The following is a 21,771-nucleotide window of genomic DNA, read 5'->3' on the forward strand; positions in this document are numbered from 1 at the left end:
TCAACTTCCCATCTGGACAGTCTATTTACTTCCCGTCTTTCCAAACGGTAAAGACTGCCGTAGAAGGTGTGAAGCCACGTACTGTAATGACAACCCAGCCATGGGCACTAGTCATTGGTAGAGGAAGGCAGAGTTCATCTGACAGTTGATCGACTTGACTCGACCAATTACGTCCACAGGAGTCCCGACCTCTTGTACAGAAACCTTGGAAGAAGCCTTCCACTAGGCCGTTGTAGCCGGGTAACCGACGCCACAGGTGGCTATTTACGTCTGGACTATTCTCGAAGGGTACTTCTTACATCGCAGATCTTGGAATCTGGGGTCAAAAAGGAAAGGTCCGAGTTTGCTATCACTTGAATGACGTACTGAAGATACGACGATGGTTGGTTCTTCGTTGCTAGGCGTGGCAGGTTGGTTTGGCAACTATCTAACAAATCGTTTGCTTTTCAAATGCCACGTCAAATCCTTTCCTTTTTCGAATGTTCTTTTCCCTTTTGGCGATCCATGCATCGTCTGTCAATTCATGCATAATCCAAGCCATGATTAAATTCAGATCGTGCAAGAATTCCAGTGCGCCAAGCCTAGTTGAGGAATAATGGATGTTCCGAACAGCCAAATCAGGTCTAGTTTAGCTTGGAAGTGAAATGTCAGATCGGTGGGGCAAAAGAGAGGCCTGGAACCACTCTCGGCTACAGCGGCTCAATCCTACTTCTCGTATGGCTAATTTTGTCTTGTCTTACCCTACTGTGCCTGCCAAGTTTTGTTCATGCAGTAGATCTCGTAATGACAGGATTTCTGCATGTACATTACAGTACTTGTCATGCCAATTATTCTTACAATGGTCAGAGATGTTGTTTGTGGCGCTGTGAGCGTTAAACTTTACTGGTAACTATGGATACTGGCCGCTGTAGAGTTTACGGCTGCAGCGTCTGGAATAACTGTCCATGGCTGGCCAGCAATAACAGAGTCCATTGCCGGCGAATTTCTTGATGATCTGGGTCTTGAGATCCAAGCGAAAATAGGACTCGGTCATGACAGCGCGATCCCTGCCTGTCAGCAGTAAGCAAACGACAAATATCGCCCCGAGAGTCCACCCAAAGCAAAGCGCCTCAATGCTGTCGCATGCTTTGCCCAAACAATAAATTGACAGATCCCGTGCTTACAAGACAAGAAAAACAAGGCGCCTCCTTGCATCACCATTAATTCACTGTTGTTATTAGTTAGCGGACAAACCCCCCGCTTGCCAAGAGATCGATCGACCGCTATTCTCAGGGGTAATGCGAAGCAGCAGAAAAAGCAGTGCAAGCTGGGAACTTGTGCTGCCTACAGACTCTTGATTACAGCGTAGACCAAAGAGAGAAATGCCTCGTCTGTCCCCTTTCCTAGTTCTAGCGTAAGATTAGGAGCGAGGTCCAGTTGAATTGAATGGGTTGGGCCCCATTTAGACCAGGGGCCGCTGAAGAGTCCGGCTAAGCGGCTTCTTTGACAGCCCAGTCTGACAACCCCCTGTTCACAAAAGGGGGCCAGCAGGGTCTGTCTCATTTTCTTTTCTGGGGAAGAGAAAGAAAGAAGAAGGAGCTGAAAGATTTGCATGCCTGCCTGGAAAGTTGGTTGGAAGGATTGTTAACATGGGCAATGCTTATGCTGATCTCTCTGAGTCTCTGATTGCTGTCTTGTGTTGGATCTTGACGCAGGGTGATGCAGGTAGACTGACACTATTGAACGCCTCAAAAACGCCATCTTTTTCGGACCCTTCTGTTCCACATCCCCAAGTCGAGAACAGTACGGATACACAAGAGTAGAATACAGTAAATGAATGAACGATGGATTGCTTCATTTCAACGGTCGCGTGACTCTTTTTCTTCCTCGTTACATCGTACCACGACAGCAAACCTGGCTTCTGATCCTTTGGGTAGGGTAAGGCTCTGCTGTGCCGCTCCACGTAATTTTACATCAATCCGCAAGACCAACCAATCAGACAATTTCAATGACCAAGGCAGTTCGGTTAGTCGGAAGAGAGAGAAAATACGAGCCTTGAAACAGCCACTTGAATCTAGCCCTACAAATGTAGAAGGCGCCGGGAGAGAGAGAGGAGGGGTGAAGAGTTAATAACAGTGTCCGTCATTACCTACAGGGTGTACAGTCATTACCTAGCAATCTAGGCTGAGCCACGCGAGCAGTTACTGTTTTTAAAATCACATTCTAGCGCAAAAGCAAGCTGTTTAGGGGCATCCATAATAATAATTATACGGAGTCCTACTCCGTTGGATCAAGACAAGAGAGATCAGATCCTTTTTTAATAACTTCAATCCTCCTCCCTGGTCCCACGACCCTTTTTTTTTTCTTCTCTCTTCCTTCGCCTCTTGCTCTGTCTTTTTTCTTTTCTGGAGACATTGGAAAGTATTCTTATGGCCGCTCTCTCGTTTTTGTAGGGCACTTCCAATTTGACTCTGTCTCTTAGCTCTCTCGTGAGAGTAGCAGTAGCCTTCACCATGTTTGCGACACTCGTTCCCTTTTGTTTCTCCACCATCTTCGTTTCTCTCGTCTTCACCAAAATCGTCCATCTTTCCATTCACGCCAAAACAATCTCACCAGGCGCATTCATCCTTTTCCTCCCGTCGCTACTCATCCCCGACCTCATCATTATCTACGTATCGCGTCTGGCTCTGCGACAACAAAAGGGCCTCTTCTCTGTCGGCGCTTGTGTGCTGGGATGTATCTTCTCATTTGTACTGCTCGGCGCGTCGGCGTCGCAATTAGGCTTCTTTTACTCCACGGGTAATGAGGTCAAGTGGTCTGAGGCGAGGAGTTATGCTGGCGATGCCAAGGGTATGAAGATTCTGTTGAGCGGGATCAATTCAGTGCTCGCGGCTGGTGCCATCATTGTTGTTGTGGCTTGGTTTGCCAAGTGGTTTGTTTACAGAGCTGTTGGATCGCTCATCACAACGGTTGGAACACCTGTTGTGCATGGTATGTCATCGCTGCAACGATCTTCAATTGACTCTTGGTTACTAACATTTGTTTTAGCGTGGCAGTCGATCCGAAACAGAACCCCACGATCTCCTCGCTCCACCTCACCTTACGAATCCGACAGTGAATACGACGATGTCGAAAATGCCAAAGAAGGTGCTCAACTCCTCAAAAGTGAGGCTCACGAAGAGTCCCGAACAAGGCCTCGAACAGTGGTCATTCTCGCTGTTGTGGGCGCCTTCCTCTTCCTCACCACGGCTCTCCGACCCGCTGCGCCTTACACCATGATGTCCATGTCGCTTCCATTGGCCATGCTCGACATGTTCAAGTCGCCTTCCAACGTCTGCAATGCTGCCAGCGGTAACTGGCCTTTGACTGCGCTCATCACCGAGGACAAGTGGGAGGAACCCAAGGGACACTTCCCAGGCTGGACACCCGGTGAGGTCGGCGATGCGGCGCGCAAGTACCGCGAGACAACACCCGAATGGCTTCCCTCCGACATCCCCTCCGGCTTCCACAAATGGACCCAGAAGGAGTCCAAGCCCAACACCACAGAACAAGACCAACCAAAGACCAGCAACGGCTGTGTCGTCCCCTCCGCGGATGACACCTTCTACAACCCTGTTCTGGATCCAATGAAGATCTCCAATCTCGACAACGACATCCTCGATGTGCTGCGCGACACCCTATCAGGCGGCGACGTCAAGATCAAGCACGTGGCACTAATCATGATGGAGAGTTACCGTGAGGAGCTGTTCCCTCTGCAGCAGGGCTCCGAGTACCACAAGCTCATCATGAAGTCGCACAAGGGTGAGGACGTGGACGCTGTCAACGCCAAGCTGTCACACTTGAGCCCCGTCGCCGAGAAGCTGACTGGCAAGTCGGGTAACTGGAAGAAGAAGGACGGCTCGGATTTCGAACACGTGGCTATCCCGCAGTGGAACGATACTGCCGCGGAGGGATACGGAGGTATTAACGTCGTCGGTGGTTTCACGACGTCTTCGCTTTCGTTCAAGAGCATGGCTGCCATTCACTGTGGTTCTTGGTCGATGCCTGTTGATGGCTTTGAGGAGTCTGAGACAGACAGCTACCAGCCTTGCATCCCCCAGGTTCTCAATCTCTTTAACAAGATCAAGGACAACAAGACCTCCAAGGACTTCCTTGAGCAGCAATGGTACCCCGCTTTCTTCCAGTCCATCACCGACGGCTATGACCGTCAGGACAAATTCGACAAGAAGATCGGCTTCGAGCACCAGGTCACCCGAGAACGTCTCGATGACGAGAAGAAGGACGGTGACGATCTCGAGGAGATCAACTACTTTGGCTACGCCGAGACAACACTGAAGCGTCATATCAAGGATTACCTCAAGCAGGTCAACGATGAGGGCAAGCGCATGTTCTTCTCTCACTTCACCAGCACGACTCACCACCCATGGGGCGTTCCTCAATCATTCAAAACACAAGACTACCTCAACACCGACGGCAAGATGAAGTGGCACGAGGAGTTCAACAGCTATCTCAACGCCGTTCGATTTACAGACGCTTGGCTCGGTGAGCTTCTCCAGACCTTCGACGAGTACGGCATGACCAACGAGACCCTCGTCGTCTTCGTTGGCGACCACGGACAAGCTTTCAAGGAAGATCAAAAGTCCAAGATCGGAACGTACGAGAACGGCCATGTTAGCAACTTCCGCGTCCCGATTACATTCCGCCACCCGCACATTCCCCGAGTCCAATACAACGCCAACGCAACATCCCTCTCCATCCTCCCTACCATCCTCGACCTTCTCATCAACACCAACTCCCTCAACGAAAAGGACACAAACGCCGCCTCAGACATCATCCAAGACTACGAAGGCCAATCTCTCATCCGACCCTACAAGACCATTCACAACGGCCGTCGCGCATGGAATTTCGGTATCATCAACGGCGGAGCAAGCATGTTGTCTATGACCTCTGCCGACTCGCCCTGGCGGATAGTTATTCCGCTTGATGACTCTACACAGTACCGCTTTACGGATCTTAAGACTGATCCGTTGGAGCGTAAAGCTGTGGAGGGTTGGACGCTTCAGCAACTTGAGATTGCTGTTGAGAATAAGTTTGGCGAGGAGGCCTCTACTTGGGCAGCCGAGGCGGATGCTGTGGCTAAGTGGTGGGGACCTGAGAGGAAGAGATTATGGGGATATGATCCTTCACATAAGGAGGAATAAATATAGAATGATGAATAGTTTAATGTAATGCGAATGTTTAATGTTTCAATTCAATACCCTGCGCCTTTGCAATTTGTGACGAGACTTGTCTAAAATAAGGCTGACTGGGTGTCTGGCGCTCACTCACTCATTTCAAGTCATGAGAATCTACGGGATGTTTATTCCAAGCATTCATCCCAAATCCAGCGACGACTCATCGTGTTTGAGCGATGACATCTCTTTTCGATCCATTGTCGAATTCTTACTCGTGAAAAATCACTTCATTTCAGCATGATAAAGTTCAAGGTAGAATTGTCATTTTCAATATTTCATCTCAGCTGATTCCATAACCTCCGGTATCAAACAAAAGAAAACTCATTGCGCCGTCTCTATAATGCCAACCTGATATACCGCCCAATGCAATTTTGTACATAATTAACGACCCGTCATTAGATTCTCATTTAATGTCCAGAAGCCTGTTTCTTGGCTGCAAGTCTGCGCTCCTCAGCAGCGACCATGTCTATTAGGTATGTTAGCAATGCTTCACTTTTCTTCATTGAAATTGATGACTTACCCTTCCAAAGATCTTGACCTTCATACTCCTCCTTGTGAACCTTCTGCTCAATGACCTTGGTAGGATCATTAGGATCCACCATGCGGACAGTCTGGAATCGACTGTCACCGTTCTTGAGATCTCTCATCTCAAAAATAGCAGACACCAACAAGACCGCCAGCGTCAAGCCCTGTGCATAAACACGAGCTTGAACAACCTTGTTGGCAGTGTTCATGGGCTGTCTGCTAACAATAGCAAACGCAATGCCCATGGACGCTAACCAGGATGCGAAAACAATCTGGTAGCGGTTTTCCTTGGCATAGTTGGTGAAGCGCTCATACGCGGATTCATTTTCGCGGATGAGATCTGCCGTGCGCGCTGCTTGGTCCCTGTAGGTGCGCTTGGGATCTTGGGCGATTTGGTAGGCGATACTCCATCGCTCTGCGTTGACAATGGCGCCGAATGTACCGGTTGATGAGACCAGGAAGGCGCGGAATGGGAGGGTTAGGCCACGGAAGGTGGCATAGCGTCTGGAGGCGACGGCGACGCCTGCAAGACCGAGGCCGGTGAAAAGGGTACCTCCAATGATACCGCCCTTGAGGACTTCGGCGTAGTGGGCTTCTTCTTCTTCTTTGGTGAGGATCTTCATGATTGCGATAAAGAGGAAGCGATAAGTGATAAGAGCCGGATAAGGATAAGAGATAAGTAATTGATGGATGTGTGGATGGATGGTAATGTCAAATATGCGTCCCACTACCTGGCAAGCCAAGGTTATATATAAAAGGAAATGGTCGTTGCAAATTTTATTTTTATTTACTGATCGGAGACCCCGGGCAAAGCCGTGTGTGAACGGATTCGTCATGTCATCTCATGGCATGATTTTCCTCTAGAGTCGGGTCTGCTTATGCCGCAGCGAATTCCGCACTCTAAATGCCGCAGGCGCCGCAACTCTGCCCCACACGGTTCCGCCCGATGGCCGCTAGGGCCTCATTCTGCGGCGCCGCATGTGCCGCTCTCAAGCCTCACTGATTGATTTCTCATTGCCTGTGAGAATTTTCTTACGACTTTGGGGATGTTTTTCAAGGCGATGGAATCTTTGAATCAAGGCTTCTTGTCTTGAAAGATCATCGGCGGCGCCGCGATCTATATTGAAACAAGGAAATTGAGTTTGTATGTTGCTGTATAGGGTTGGTTGATGATGGCATCAGCCACCACGGGATAGAATCAACAGTGCCTGGGATCAACGCGAAGGGTTGCAAGAAACAAGTTCACGGGGGGGTGATGACATCTTATATATCTTATTATTGAACCCTAGCTCGGAAGAAACACATTTTCAAGCCCCTCTCTCGGGGATCAGCCGGCAGTTGAGCTAGAAGTACTGTTTGATACCACAATGAAAAGCCTGACACTTGATTCATACAAATACTCAAAATCACAACTCCAGCTCAAAAAGGAGAATCAAGCTGAATCCTTATAGACAACAACCTTCCTGGCTGTAGGACGGGAAATCTGGGTGTCTTGTGCTGATCTACTTTGACGGAACAGGATTCTCCGATCTCCATGACGGAATCTTTCGTCCTCCGAACCTTACAGCTCGTTACCCCATCAAATCCACAATCATGAATGGGGCTTCATACATGTGCCGAAGGGCAATCGGCAGTTGCGATTTGACTGATGTCAACGTCTTACAACGGAAACAGCGATAGAGTGCGTAATTACGTCATACCTCGGAAGCTTATCTCATGCAAAGCGCCGGAGCTCAGTAAGCGGAGCCGAGCTTGTCAGCCCAACACGCCCAAGGCTCAGGTCTCTTCGGGACGTTGCTAGAGGAGGTCAAGTCATTTTAGGATGAGCACGTAGTTATTTTAGTGTATCACGATGTAATATTAATTGACCTGGTAGATTGCGTGATGACAAAGTACTTTTGCAGCTAACATACATGCATTATATGATTGACACAACTTGAGGTATATATCCTACGGTCTACGAATCAACAAAAACTGATCAAGTCCTTGAATTGTATCTAGGAAGCAATAGGAGTGGAGAGACAGAGAATGGGTGGGGTAGGAATTGGAAGTCAGTCAGAAAACATTGAGAAGTCAGTTAAGGGAAGTCCAGTGATTATGCATAGTAACATAGGATGGGTCGGAACAAGAGCAAAAGTATGGCAAAAGAAAAGCAGAATTAGGCTAGCTATAAGCTAGAAGGAAAGCAGAAACCAGCCAGAAGCAGAACAAAGATAGAACCGAAGTTAGACAGACAGGTAAGAGGTTCAGAGGCAGGTTAGAAGTTAACTAGATAAACAGCTTTCCGGATCAAAACTTCCGACTCAACATGCAAATATAGCCGGCTGAAAGATGCAGATTGGTTGCATGCATTTACAATAAGGTTGAAGATCAGCAAAAACGTTAATTCTGACGACAACTTGCTGACATAATTCTACCGAACAATTTAAGCGGTCGCCAACGGTCATGTAAAACGTCACAACAACCAACAGCGTGAATCTTCCCCGCACACTTACTGATGCAACAGATTGTGAAAGATGGCAACTACTCAGACAGTTCTCGAAGCGCCTCTAGAGGCCATTGCCCTCGAGGAAAGAAATCAAAGTCAACATGTGTCTGAGCATCAGAGCAGTCAAAATGGAAGACGCGTCTTTGAGGCCGATCCAGCATTCACGACGAGTCCAGCCTCGCGACGAATGATCATTGCTTTGTTGGTCTGCGCCAACATGGTTCAGGTCAGTCAAAATTTAACTGAGGAGCATGATCAGTGTCAATCATATACTGACAAATAACCCAGTTTGTTTCGAATGCAGTTACTATTGCGGGCGGCCTCGCATTGAGCAAAGACCTTGGCCGTGAATCTGGTCCTGGAAAAGCCAACTGGATGGTAGCATCATACCCGTAAGCCAAACCCATTGAACACCACGATCACGATACTAATCTTTCCAGACTCACACAAGGTGCTTTCGTTCTCGTCACAGGACGTCTCGGTGCCATATTTGGCCACAAGCAGCTAAGTCTTCTTGGCTGTGGAATATTCACACTATTCTCATTCATCAACGCTTTTACAAAGACATACGACTCATTCATTGCTATGCGCGCCCTTACCGGTGTCGGTGGTGGTGTCTTCATGCCTAATGCTGTGTCCATAATCACGACCATGGTTCCGCCTGGACGGTCGCGGAATGTTGTGCTTGGATTCTTTGCTGCGTCGCCGCCTTTGGGTGGCATGATTGGGGCGTTAATTACGGGGGTTTTCATGGATCGGGTTAATTGGATGTGGCTTTTCATCCTCATGTGAGTTCTTCGTTCTGGAAATATTGGGTGAGGGCTGATAAATTCTAGTGCTGGTGTTTCTGCAGTGAATCTTGCTTGGCTGGCTTGGCTCATGCCGAAAGAGACTCCTGTTGACAAAGGCGGACACATCGATGTTCCTGGCATCTTTATGGGACTGGGCAGTCTTCTGCTTTTCAACGTTGTGTGCAACCAAGCGCCCTCTGTCGGATGGAACACCCCTTACGAAATCGCCTTGATCATCCTCTCAGTCCTTTTGTTCGCCGCGTTCCTTGTCTGGGAGAAGCGCTATGCCAAAGAACCCATCATGCCGCTGTCAATCTTCCAAGCCCCGACGTTCCTTGCGCTGATCTTTGTTGTGTTACTAAGTTACATGGCTTTTGGGATTGGCCTGTGGTATTCTGTTGCGTGGCAGCAGCTTCTTCGTGGGGTTTCTCTTACGCAGACAGGCGTCCACTTCATCCCATTTGGATTAAGCTCTCTTCTTGCTGTGTTTGTCGCAGCGTGGCTTATTCCGCGTGTCGCTGCGCAATGGATAATGGCGATCGGGGTAAGTCACCAAGCTCTTTGTGGGACAGCAATGCTAACAAGTATTCAGGTCTTGGTCACATTTGGCGGAAACATTCTGCTGGCGACAATGCCAGTTCAGCAGACGTTCTGGGCCCAACTGTTCCCAGCTATGGTGCTCTACGGTTTCTGTCCAGACCTTGTCTATGTCGCCGCACAGGTCATCGCCAGCAACAGCGTTAGTCGTCGCCAACAAGGTATAGCAAGCAGTCTGATCGGAACACTAAATCTCTACGGAAACAGTTTGGGTCAAGGCTTCGCGGGCACGATTGAGACGGAGGTTGGTACTAATAATGACGATGAAGTCAGAGGTATCAGAGCAGCTTTGTACTTTGCAGCTGGTTTAGCGCTACTAGGCTTGGCACTTGACATTGCATTTGTGAGGCTGCCCAAAGATGAGCGCGAGGGCTGGGAGGATCCGTCTGATGTAGATGGGCAAGAGATGGACGGTATGACCACAGCTATCGAAGTCCGCTCAGCATAGCGCCCGGTCGAAACAAGTGTTGAGTCAGGATGATCAATCTGGTGCATTAATGAGATGCTCATAAATGACCAGGACAGGGACTGGGGACACGTGCAAACAATGATCAGCTCGTTGCATCCGATCTCTGGTCCGATAAGCGATGACTCGGACATGACGAAGAAGCCCTATTTATATCGCACTCCCGATTCGGTGAACAACGGCTTCTAGCTGTTTCAAATTCTTCTTTTGTTGAAATTAAAGTGCTTGCAGGCGCTGAGATCATGCCCTAATAGCGCTAGAAGACGTCAAACTTCAAAGCTCTGGTGGATAAAGGTCCAAGCTTTCACTATTTACGGCGGCTCCGTCGAGCATATTATGTTCTCTTCAGGCTTCCTTTTCGAAGGATTTTTGTATTGAGAGAAATAATGTCAATAGTGTGATGGTAATGCTGGAGGAATATCACCCATATTATATGAGTAAAAAGTAATAATTGCGAGGTGTTGTTTATGGCATGACCCAAAACCATGGAGCTGAACTGATCCAGGGTCCATGCGCTAATTGGTGATTGGGCGCCTTGACGCAGAATGTTAGTTGAAACATCATCTTATTTCACTAAAAAGCATCGACATTTAATGCCCCGAGCATGGCTTTTTATAAAACATCACGTCCTCGTTTTTCTCATGCCCTCCATTTGTTCTCTTATGCTGCTTATTTTTCTTTCACTTTCCTTAATTGCTTATTCCTGCAAACATGCGTTTTCCTTTAGACTTTACCTTGGAACGACTCGCTGAGCGACAAGTGCATGATGATGAGCAAACGCCCGCCGAGTGGTGCAAATCCACTTCGTTGACGAAGAATGGAGATGAGATTATGTTTCCTAATCAAGGAGATGTCTGGTCTGTCGGAGAAACGAAGGGGTTTGGTTGGACTGGTGGTGTCAATGTCGTTGATGGGCAGAGTCAGACCTTCAGCTTAGAGATAGGCTCAGAAGATGACACCGACGGTTCAAAACCAGTCAAGGTCTTTGGTAAGTTGCTGTCTAAGATTGGAAAGTTGATTGGTTCACTAACATGAAATAGCGGACAAAACCTTTCAGTACCCCTCTGATGACTGGCAAGTCTGGGACGACGACTGCCTGGACACTTATCTCTCATACTACTGGACAATACCAAAGGATTTCGATGTCGGCGATACGAGATTTGTCGCCAGACTAATCAACACAACTGACCCCGACAACAAAACCATTTTGACGAGTAGCTTCTTCTACATCGACTCAAACCCAGCAGAGTTGGCCCTCCAAGCCTTTTCACCGACCGAGTCGGTGGAGCCAGAAGCGATAACCTCGTCAACAGCTTCTGCAACTTCAGCATCAACACTCATCTCCGAGACGTCTACTTCAGCGCCAACTGCAACACTTAATGCGGTGGCAGACGCAGACGTCACGGCAGTACCAGCATCAAGCGGACTATCCGCCCAAGCAAAGGCAGGTATCGGCGCAGGCGTCGGTATCTTGGGTCTTATGCTCATTCTTATTGGAATCTTCTTTTGGTGGTATAAAAAGCGCCAAAACAGAGGCATCCAAGAGAAGGGTTTTGTGCAGCCGGCTTTGACTCTCAACACGCCGGAACCAGCTATTTCTGATGGTGGACAAAGTCTCAAACCTCGTATGTCCACCGGTGGACTTAGCGCCAGACCTCGATTGTCTGAAGTTGGAAGTATCGGATCGCGATTGTCTGAAGGACGCCTCAGTCCCAGGCCAATTCTAGCTGAAGGTCGAAGCAGTCCCAAACCACGTCTGTCGGAAAGTGGCAGCGCCAGACCTCGATTATCTGAAGGCCGAAGTAGCCCCAGATCACCACTGTCTGAGGGTCGAATTAGCCCCAGACCACGAGTGTCCGATGGTAGTACTGCCAGGCCGCGACTTTCCAGAGATATGGAAGATGTACCAGGGAGTCCTTTATACAGGACCCCTTCGGCGCGGGACAGTCATCGAAAGAGTATACGTTTGGTATACGAACCTAATCAGGATCCTCTTGGGTTGCCGGCCGATGTTTCCATGTGGTCGCCTAAGAATTCACAGGAGGGGTTGAATAGATCTTAATAATGTTTGGATGATATAGATAATGAGTAATTAGTTTAATGATATATACCCTGGGTTTCTTACATTTTCTCTTACACTGTGGTTCATGTTTATGTGGCGCCTCTTCCAAACCACCAGTGGTTGACACTTAAATCTGTTCTGCTAGACCCCTGTCAACATTAATAAGCCGTCATCGTATAGGGGTCAGTACATCAGTTTGTGGCTTAATGAAGCACTGAAAACGCAAGTTCGAGTCTTGCTGACGGCAAAACAACAATTCTTTTGTATTTTTTGTCAACATCATGAATGAATTGACTGATTCAATCACGCCTTCTGCAATCTAATCAGAGTTGATGGAGGCAAATCTGGGTAGCATATATCTATTATAGATCGCGCGACAAGACGAATAGTATACAGTCGCAATTGGCACCAAGGAGGGTTGCATTCATGTTGACATAGAACTGTCAACCTATGAGGAGGTCTTTGACCTCTGTTCCTGACGCGTAGCTCAGGTCAAGCTGGTACGAATGCACAAGTCATTGGTCTCGGAAGTCTCCCCTAGCGTAAAGTCAATCCATTCCAAAAACAACCTCGAGATCGTCGCAAGCGAATCTTGGCACTTGACACGAAGCGGTCAGGACAAAAACATAGTACGACCTTGGTTCGATGTGAATCAGTCTCACTTGTACAGCATCACAATGATGTCGTGTTACTAGCCCTCATCTCTACGAATCATTCAAGCTGTATTTGTGGCACTATGTATTTTATGCAGTGATTAGCGTCCAATATGTCTCAGTCCAGAGCTAGCTTGGCTCTCAAGTCCCAGCCAAACAACCATAGCACGCGTCGTATGCATAACTTACTATTCAAGCCACGAATCGCTTCCGTAGATCCACCCGTTTGCGCTGATCGATGACGATGTCATCAGCCACTAACAGTGCCGTGATTATTAGCTCATACTCATTGAACCCTCCCTTCCCTTGTACAACACAACACCATTCGTTTTCTCCCCTCCTTTGCAGACGCGTCCTTGTTTTTGCTTCCTCACGATCTACGCGTATTCAATTAAATATGGCACCAAGCACCGAAAGTCCTACGACTACCATTGTTAGGCCGAGGAAACAGAGGCCTATTGAAGCTACTGAACTCGCTACAAAAGATCAAACGTTTACTGATGCGGATGTCTGGGGCCGTGCTGGACTGGGACGCTCGTGGTTGAGGTCTCTTGTTGGGGCATCGCCGCTTTTTCTCGCGCCAATTGGATCGATATCCATATTCATCACGCTGGTTCAATACGAAGGATCATTCTCACTCTTTACAGCCGCGGTGAAAGAACATGGCTTCTGGAATATCTGCGCTCAGTACGGGCCTCAAATTACTCTCAAGGGCATCGCAGCTGTCATCTGCTGGCTCGCCGTGCAAGCAGTCCTATACATCTATCTCCCCGGCGAAAACCACAAAGGACAACTCACGCCAGCTGGATATCTTCTCGACTACAAAATCAACGGGCTTTCAGCATGGATCGTGACGCATTTGCTGTATGGAGGACTCAGCTATCTGGGGATTCTGGACCCTGGCTTCATACCCCGCAACTGGAGCAGTTTGATTGGGGCTATGAATTTGGCTGGGTTCGTTATCTCGGCACTTGCCTTTGTCAAAGCGTATGTCGTGCCGTGTCATCCAGAGGACAGAAAGTTTAGCGGTAAGTTGCGTTGAATGCTCTCGTAAGCAAACTCTAATGAGAAGGCCAGGATCTTTGCTATACGACTTTTTCATGGGAATTGAGTTGAATCCGAGATTGGGCGATAAGTTTGACCTCAAACTGTTTAGCAATGGTCGAGCTGGAATGATGGTGTGGACTTTGATGTAGGTTATTTGATATCCCTGTACGGATATTTGCTTACATGACGCAGCGACTTTTCCAATATGGCTTACCAGTACCAGAACCAGGGGTACGTTGAGCCATCACTAATTCTCGTAACGGCACTTCAAACACTTTACGTGCTGGACTTCTTCATAAACGAATCCTGGTATCTTCGCACAATCGATATCGCCCACGATCATTTCGGCATGTATCTAATCTGGGGCTGCTTCTGCTTCCTCCCGACAACATACACCATCCAAGGCCAATATCTGGGTCTCTACCCATCATCAGCATCAACGCCCTACCTCGCCTTTTTCTTCACCCTCGGAGTAGCAGGCTACGTAATGTTCCGCGTGGTAAACCATCAAAAAGATACCGTCCGACGAACAGGCGGCAACTGCATGATCTGGGGCAAGCCCGCCGAGTGCATTGCAGCACGCTTCCGAACCTCGGACGGCAGACAGCACACTAGCTTGTTGCTGTGCAGCGGCTTCTGGGGTTGGTCTCGGCACGCAAACTACGTAGGGGACTTGTTGCTCAGTTTTAGTACTTGTGCGCTGGTCGGTAGCACGAAGGCTGTGGTGTGGTGGTACGCGGTCTGGATGCTCATGTTGCTTGTTCATCGGTGCATTCGGGACGAGAAGAGGTGTTCGGTTAAGTATGGGGATGCGTGGACTGAGTACTGCAAGCGTGTACCTTGGCGATTTATTCCTGGCGTTTGGTAGATGGGAGTCTGGGACATTTGCTACAATCGAGGATCATTGCTATGAGATGTGAATGAAAGGCGTTGCTGAAGAACGGAAGCGAGATTAAGATCTAGACCAAATAGACTCGGAATGTTGTTACAGGTAGTACTTATAGAGCAATGTACCACTTGAATCGGGTCCTATCGCGGAACATGCATGAGCTGTTACACTGCCCGCCAAGCAAATGCGTGAATACGCGAGATCGAGTTGCACAGAAGCTCACCGCATTTCCGTTCTCTTCCGTTGTCTCAGGCGATCAGCTATATGCCGATTTGACAAGGCAGTTCAACCAAGCAAACGTGTGCATCTTTCCGATGATGCACCCGATGGTGTCTTGTGCGAGTATAGTCAATCTGTGCAAGGGCTTCGAGATGATCTCTTCAGAGTACATGAGCACTTGATTGCCGGCCGAATTCGTTAGCAACAGTGATGCTTCTTCGTAAGTGAATTGCTAATCATGGAGCGTCACGATCAAATCGTGGAAGATATCGCTGACAAAATACGCACCTTCTACAAACTCGGACAGCCATACCGAATATCACACGGCTCCTCCAGCAGTACTCGACCTCGCCATGCACCAGACACCAACATTATCGACATTGGTGTATTATCTCGAGTCATTTCTGTCGATACCGATAAGAAGACATGTCTAGTGGAACCCAATGTTCCAATGGATCGGCTCGTCGAAGCAACAATGCCGCATGGGCTCGTACCTCCAGTCGTGATGGAGTTCCCCGGGATCACAGTCGGAGGTGGGTTTTCTGGAACGTCCGGTGAAAGCAGCTCTTTTCGCCAAGGCTTCTTCAACGAGACAGTTAATTTTGTGGAGATGATACTCGGCAATGGAGACGTGGTGAGGGCGTCAGACGGAGAACGGGAAGATCTATTCCATGGAGCTGCTGGTGCCGCCGGGACATTGGGTGTAACGACGCTGCTCGAGGTCCGACTTGTAGAGGCACAGAGATTCGTGAAAACAACATACCACCGGGTCAAAAGTGTTGCAACTGCCATTTTGGAGACGAAGAAGCTTTGCGGCCGATCAAATGCTGACTATATCGACGGAATAATCTATTCCAAAGACCATGCAGTTATCATAACCGGGCAACTTACAAACTCCAAACCTCCAGACTCGTCTATCATGACCTTCAGTAACGCCGCAGACCCCTGGTTCTATCTTCACGTACAAGATAAGACAAAGGGTCTTTCAACCTCTTCATCTGTCACTGAGTACATCCCGCTCGGCGAATATCTTTTTCGCTACGACAGAGCAGCGTTTTGGGTTGGTCGTCAAGGCTATACGTACTTCAAAATCGTCCCATTCACCAGATTCTTTCGATGGCTCTTGGACGACTACTCGCATACCCGAACGCTATACCACGCCCTTCACGCAAGTCGCATCTCTGATCAATTTGTTGTCCAAGATCTGGCTTTGCCTTATCATACAGCCGAGGAGTTTATCAACTGGGTGGATTCTGAACTTGGTATATGGCCACTGTGGGTATGTCCTCTAAAGGAAACGAGGATGCCGACATTTCATCCCGTCAATGCAAAGCGTTCTGAAGGATCTGATATATCACAACCTATGCTTAATATTGGTGTTTGGGGTTGGGGACCTTCGAATCCCAAAGAGTTCAAAACCAAGAATCGCTCCCTGGAGGAGAAGTTGGCAGAGCTTGGCGGCCGAAAGTGGCTATACGCCCACACGAACTACACAGAAGAACAATTTTGGGAACTTTACGATCGGTCTTGGTATGAAAGCCTGAGGGAGCGTTACTTTGCAACGACTCTTCCAACGGTGTATGACAAAGTAAAGCATATGGACACGGAGCCGGAGGAGAGGTCGATGAAGGGATGGAGTTTGAAGGCGCTGTTACATAAGTGGCCGATTGGAGGACTTTATGGAATGGTTCTTGCGTTTTATTCGGGGGACATCAGTTTGCATCGGAGGGCGACCTGGAAGTATAAGAAGGAGTAGACAGTCGCGGCTGGCCTGGGTTCTGCATTCAGTCAATTACATTCAATCTGCTTCATACTAATATCTGAACTGCCGTACCAGCACTATATCAACTGATTGTGGTTGGATAAGATACATGTTGTCCCGTGGTTCGGACCTGATACGTCGTGGCGTCCCGGTGCTGTGCTTTCGGAACCCAAGCTCCGAGAGGTGCTCCAAGCCTCGATTATAAAGACTCGACAGCATATTGATGATACTGTCTTAAGCCACGCTGGACTAGTCCAAAACCCGAGCACCATGCGGCTCGCGTCATTTGCTTTGTTAGGGATCCCTGACCAGAGATCGAGTTGACACCGGCTATCATGGATGAAGCGTTTAGTCACCACACGACGTCGTCTTGTCGTATGGGGCCTACAGGTGATGTGAATTACTGTGTCGATTCCAAGTTCAGAGTGAATGGGGTTGATGGACTTTGGGTTGTTGATGCATCAGTGTTTCCTCGTACACCGGGAGGTTCCTGCTGCGCCGACTTTCATGATTAGTCAGAGGGTTTTTGGTGAGATCTTGTGCAGTATCAAAATCTAAAATGGATTTGCGTAGTCTATCGTAGCTCTCAATCACACAGTGACTCCCCCGATGTATTTCCAGAGAGCATCAAGGGTAGCCTCTTGAGGAAGACCCTTGACCTTTTGGTTTCCTCAACAGATTTGTGATTTTCCCCACGAGAGAAGGTTTTTTCTTCCTTACTAGAACACTCTTATTCGTTCCGTTCTCCTCCTGCTTCCCATCAATCGCTTGCACCGGTTCTTCTGGCGGTTCATCTTCCGGCATGTACAAATGCTCCATGACCCAAGAAACAGCCTCCCGTACAGCATCCGGCCTCGCTTGAATAACACCGTGCCCGCAATCCGGCAAGTGAACATACCGATTGTTCCTCGAGAGGTGTAACTGCACCTTCTTCAATCTCTCGTCCTCTTCATCCATCGCGTCGAGCATTTGTTTCTGGATTAACAAGGTTGGGGTGACCATGTTCTGTTCTGCGGCGAGGGCTCGCTCGTACTGCATCTGTTTCCATTTGAGAGTGTTCCCACGAATGACGACGAGTGGTTTGTTCTCAAGGATTTGATCCTGGTACTGTCGCTGTTCGATCTCGGGATCTATACCGGTCTCTTGGCCTGTTTCCACAAGGACCATTCCTGCGACTTGGTGAGGTCTCGCTTCAAGGAAGAGTCTGGCGAAGGTGCCACCGTATGAATGCGCGATAAGAACACATTCTGAAGGTAAATCGGACCCATCAAGATATTCTAATAGTTCTGAGATGGCGTATTCAGGTTTTATGTTTGGGTCAAGTCGATCCCAGATGAGAAGCTGATAAGCGTTGAGGAGGTCCGCCAGGAGCTCCCACGAAGCGCAGGAGTCACCTGAGCCATGGAAGAAGATGATCAAAGGAAAGGCACTATTTGGGTCGCCTCTTGTTCGGAAGCGAGTTTTCTTGCCTGGCTGTGGCATATTTTGTGGTGTTGAAAAAACAAAGTGATGACGTCAAGACTCGAATAAGCAAACCACGTGGGGTTATCAAGTCTTATCTTGCAGGTGGGCTGCATATCTGACACCACCAGGAACACGATAAGTGATTCCTGAAGTCCAACAATGAGGGTTCCTGTCATAACATTCCGATTTTCAATTCATTATTTTCTTTGAAGCCTTTTCACTGCTATATCTTATAGTCGTAGAGCTGAGTCATATCAAAAGTTTTACTAGAGGACAAAGCTAACAGCATGTATAGGTTAAGCTCATGCTTTTGTTGTCTTTCATGTGTAAGTCGACCTACAAAACTCGGTAGATAGAAGCCTCTGCGTTTATAACTAATATCAAGATTCTTCTGCAGCGAGGCATTGGCAAAACTGCAAAACTTTTCTCAGCTTTGCCTTCGTGGTGGCTATTTTGGGCGGAACGACGTTTTGACGTAAGAGCAAAGTCTGGGCTTCTCACAAGATGACATGAGCAGCAAAGGAACACTTCTGGTGTCTCCGACGGGGAAAGAACAAGACTCATCTGGTCGAGAACAACAAGCGTCGTTGAGTTGAGGGAAGGAGACTTCTGATCCGACTCCCGGGCTTTTTTGCTGCGATGGAATGTGATCACCAATTGATCTTCCAAGTCACAACTATCTATTGGTCAATTCTTCAGATGCATGACTAGCTGGTAAAAAATGATAACACGAAGAGATGATCACAATTGGAGTTCCTGTAGCTAACCGTATACTGCGACACTACAAAGGTCTAGATTCCCAGGAACCACCACGTGCGATCAATTAAGTCTAACCGCATGACGTTGCTGAAGCTATTCTAACTCGAAAATGAAGACTATCGACTGACCGGCTGTGCTATACGACGTTACTCTCATTAATTCACAGCGCATTGAAAATGCAGGGTCAAGGCTCAAGATTCTTTCTCGTATTGATAGATACGCTTAACTTCTTTAAGCATCACAGCCGCAGGGGTCAAGCCAAGTCCAAGAATAACTGACTCCCTAATTGGTGGACTTTTGTCACTAACCCTGTATTGGTTAGTCATGCTTCGGCTTCCCCAGAGGCTGGAACTTTCGACGAAGAAAAAAGTCAGAAATGGAATGGTGGTGACCCTTAGAAACTGTGCTAGTAAATTTGTCATGTCGAAAAAGAGCATTCTGGACTGGAGACTAGCAAGTGACCGACACTGCTACGTAGCAACAGCTCAACATCGTACCTTGGTGCGCCTCGGCCACTTCGACTTCAATGCTCCATACTATGGAGCCGACGTGCCGAGTTGATGAAGTCATTTCTATTTTTATGCGTTGTCTTGAAGATCTAAAGATCTATAAAGACTTGGAGATCAACCCACGATAATCTACATTCTCATCATCAATCATCTCATCTCATCCTCTCAAGCAACTCACTACCAAACACTCTTCAACTCCACAAAACAACTCTCTTCCACTTCTCTTCTCCACAAACAACAAACACCACCAAAATGAAGTTCACCACCTCTCTCTTCGCTCTCGCCGCCGCTACCGGTGCCATCGCTGCTCCCGCCGATGCTCCCACCGTTAACATGATGGCTGCTTCTCCCCAGTGGACCATCCAGTCCATGCAGCGAACTTGCGACAAGCCCGACACCACCTGCACCTGGAACTTCAAGATCAACACCGGCAGCGGCGCCGCCACTCCTTGCAAGTACGTCGTCAAGGCTTCCAAGAACGCCTCCAAGGCCAACGGCGGCCCTGCCAAGTGCGGCACCTTCACCATCACCTCCGGCTGGAGCGGTCAGTTCGGCCCTGACAACGGCTTCACCACTCTCTCTGTTGTCAGCAGCAAGAAGCAGATCGTCTACCCCAGCTACACTGACAAGCAGCTTGCTGGCGGCAAGGTTGTCAAGCCTGACCAGAAGTACGCCCCTGCTTCTCTTCCCTAAGCGGTTGATGGTTTTATGATTGACGGATGGACGGGTTGGGATGAGCGATAATACTTAATACACGAATGGTATCTAGACGGATGGGATAGATGTATATACACTTCTCGGAACATAAACTACACATTATTACACCACAACTTGACCCTCCCAATCAGTGATGTCTTCAAGAAAACAAAAGCGAATTCCATGTCAACAGCTAGCAAAATAGTCAGCAAGCTTCTTGTTTCGATTTTGCTTGTAGTTGTCATATACGGCTAGCGGATGAAGGTCAAAATCTCAAAGATGGCAGGCTAAGAGTTTATCACAACATCTTTCTACTATTGTTTACTTAGCTAACGCCTTAACTCATCCGTACATACCATAACCCAAACGAAGGACATACCGATCATAAATCTTCCATACATCATAACCATGAGCTCCCAGCTATCTTCAATACTCCAAACCTTATGACGGGTCATTATAGTTTGTCATTTATAGGTCACTAGGCTCGTCCTCGACCTCAACGGCTTCCTCAACAACCTGCTTAACCTTCTTCTCCATCTTCTTTTCAGGGCCTTCGTTGACAAGCTTTCGAGCATTGACTTGAATCGCGATCGAGTTACCAACCTGCATCCTACCACCAAAGTTGAAAGAGAACTTGGTATCGTCAGATGGACCAGGCCCGGGGTACCAGTTGTTAAAGTTGACAATTTCATCTTTGTCCAGTTAGCTTTCTGTAACCTTCATATCATGTCGGGGGGAGAACTTACCCTCGCAAGCATTCTTGCCAGGCTTGACATCAGCTCCCGCAAACAGTGGCGCCAACCACGTAACAACACCAGGAGCAAAGAATGCAACACCGTCCTTCTCGGCAATAAATTTGCGTTCCATCTTCGTACCCTGTGCGAGAAGCTCTTCACGATACTTGCGCACAGCCCAAGGTAAATCCTTATAATCGACACGGATAACCCGAAAGCCATCAGGATGCATGAACTGGTCGAAGTCACCGGGGTAAGGAAGGTCACCACCCGCATCGGTCCTCCAGTACATGTCGAGGTAATCCATTGCCCAGGCGATTTCTTTGGGGGCGTCGGATGGACTGGGAACGGCATAGATCTCTGCTTCGAAGTTGGAGCTGACGCTACATTCGGTCTTCCATTCAACTCGCTCTTTAGGAGGGGAGGCCATGTTCATGAGAGTTCGGAGCTCGGCGGCGCGTTCATGCTCGCCGTTCTTTTCGGCCTCGGAGATCTGACGGGTGATACTCAGGGCAGCTGAGTCGCCGATTTGGATTTCGACATGCTGCGCCGCTGCCCATGAGGCGAGGAGAGGGACGATGGCGTTGGTGAACTTCATTTTTGAGACAAAGATATAATACGACGAAGGGGGAGACCCGACGAGGTTAAGGGTGAGCGTGAATATTTATCGCATCTCCCTCTCGGTCATTTCCTCATGAAGGAAGAAGCGGTTTGTTATCGCAGCCAATTGAGAAGCAAGAGATTGACGCTACCAATGGTCCAGTTCAGGCACCAGAGCAAAAAGACTGGGGTTATTCCCGGCCGTGACGGTGAAGGGTGCCGTCATCCGAGAGATGTCATTGGTAGTAGGCTTGGCGGAGTTGTTGTTCAACAATGCAAAAAACATACAACAGCGGG

The 21,771-nt window shown here is 48.4% G+C and overlaps 9 protein-coding genes across 9 annotated transcripts; 6 read left to right on the forward strand and 3 right to left on the reverse strand.

The window, feature by feature from the left end:
• Positions 1-2,492: 2,492 nt before the first annotated feature.
• FIESC28_08741 (uncharacterized protein) lies at positions 2,493-5,180 on the forward strand (the record flags this gene model as incomplete). The annotated part of the gene is made up of 2 exons (XM_031162879.1): positions 2,493-2,970; positions 3,028-5,180. 2 exons carry the CDS (start codon positions 2,493-2,495, stop codon positions 5,178-5,180), a joined length of 2,631 nt encoding a protein of 876 aa, XP_031013108.1.
• A 440-nt stretch (positions 5,181-5,620) lies between these two features.
• On the reverse strand, positions 5,621-6,361 carry FIESC28_08742 (uncharacterized protein; the record flags this gene model as incomplete). Its single annotated transcript, XM_031162880.1, has 2 exons — positions 5,621-5,679; positions 5,734-6,361. 2 exons carry the CDS (start codon positions 6,359-6,361, stop codon positions 5,621-5,623), a joined length of 687 nt encoding a protein of 228 aa, XP_031013109.1.
• A 1,893-nt stretch (positions 6,362-8,254) lies between these two features.
• On the forward strand, positions 8,255-10,062 carry FIESC28_08743 (uncharacterized protein; the record flags this gene model as incomplete). The annotated part of the gene is made up of 5 exons (XM_031162881.1): positions 8,255-8,452; positions 8,515-8,618; positions 8,667-9,014; positions 9,063-9,561; positions 9,610-10,062. 5 exons carry the CDS (start codon positions 8,255-8,257, stop codon positions 10,060-10,062), a joined length of 1,602 nt encoding a protein of 533 aa, XP_031013110.1.
• Positions 10,063-10,791: 729 nt separating this feature from the next.
• On the forward strand, positions 10,792-12,142 carry FIESC28_08744 (uncharacterized protein; the record flags this gene model as incomplete). Its single annotated transcript, XM_031162882.1, has 2 exons — positions 10,792-11,068; positions 11,121-12,142. The coding sequence occupies 2 exons, from the start codon at positions 10,792-10,794 to the stop codon at positions 12,140-12,142; spliced, it is 1,299 nt and encodes a 432-aa protein (XP_031013111.1).
• A 1,050-nt stretch (positions 12,143-13,192) lies between these two features.
• Positions 13,193-14,710, forward strand: FIESC28_08745 (uncharacterized protein; the record flags this gene model as incomplete). The annotated part of the gene is made up of 3 exons (XM_031162883.1): positions 13,193-13,823; positions 13,873-13,987; positions 14,035-14,710. 3 exons carry the CDS (start codon positions 13,193-13,195, stop codon positions 14,708-14,710), a joined length of 1,422 nt encoding a protein of 473 aa, XP_031013112.1.
• Positions 14,711-15,188: 478 nt separating this feature from the next.
• Positions 15,189-16,706, forward strand: FIESC28_08746 (uncharacterized protein; the record flags this gene model as incomplete). The annotated part of the gene is made up of 1 exon (XM_031162884.1): positions 15,189-16,706. One exon carries the CDS (start codon positions 15,189-15,191, stop codon positions 16,704-16,706), a length of 1,518 nt encoding a protein of 505 aa, XP_031013113.1.
• A 596-nt stretch (positions 16,707-17,302) lies between these two features.
• FIESC28_08747 (uncharacterized protein) lies at positions 17,303-18,194 on the reverse strand (the record flags this gene model as incomplete). The annotated part of the gene is made up of 2 exons (XM_031162885.1): positions 17,303-17,371; positions 17,433-18,194. The coding sequence occupies 2 exons, from the start codon at positions 18,192-18,194 to the stop codon at positions 17,303-17,305; spliced, it is 831 nt and encodes a 276-aa protein (XP_031013114.1).
• Positions 18,195-19,696: 1,502 nt separating this feature from the next.
• Positions 19,697-20,137, forward strand: FIESC28_08748 (uncharacterized protein; the record flags this gene model as incomplete). The annotated part of the gene is made up of 1 exon (XM_031162886.1): positions 19,697-20,137. One exon carries the CDS (start codon positions 19,697-19,699, stop codon positions 20,135-20,137), a length of 441 nt encoding a protein of 146 aa, XP_031013115.1.
• Positions 20,138-20,608: 471 nt separating this feature from the next.
• FIESC28_08749 (uncharacterized protein) lies at positions 20,609-21,472 on the reverse strand (the record flags this gene model as incomplete). Its single annotated transcript, XM_031162887.1, has 2 exons — positions 20,609-20,832; positions 20,887-21,472. 2 exons carry the CDS (start codon positions 21,470-21,472, stop codon positions 20,609-20,611), a joined length of 810 nt encoding a protein of 269 aa, XP_031013116.1.
• Between the last annotated feature and the right edge of the window lie 299 nt (positions 21,473-21,771).

Source organism: Fusarium coffeatum (assembly GCF_003316985.1).
Source record: "Fusarium coffeatum strain FIESC_28 chromosome Unknown BRIP53273_contig_210, whole genome shotgun sequence".
In the NCBI taxonomy this organism is placed as follows: Eukaryota; Fungi; Ascomycota; class Sordariomycetes; order Hypocreales; family Nectriaceae; genus Fusarium; species Fusarium coffeatum.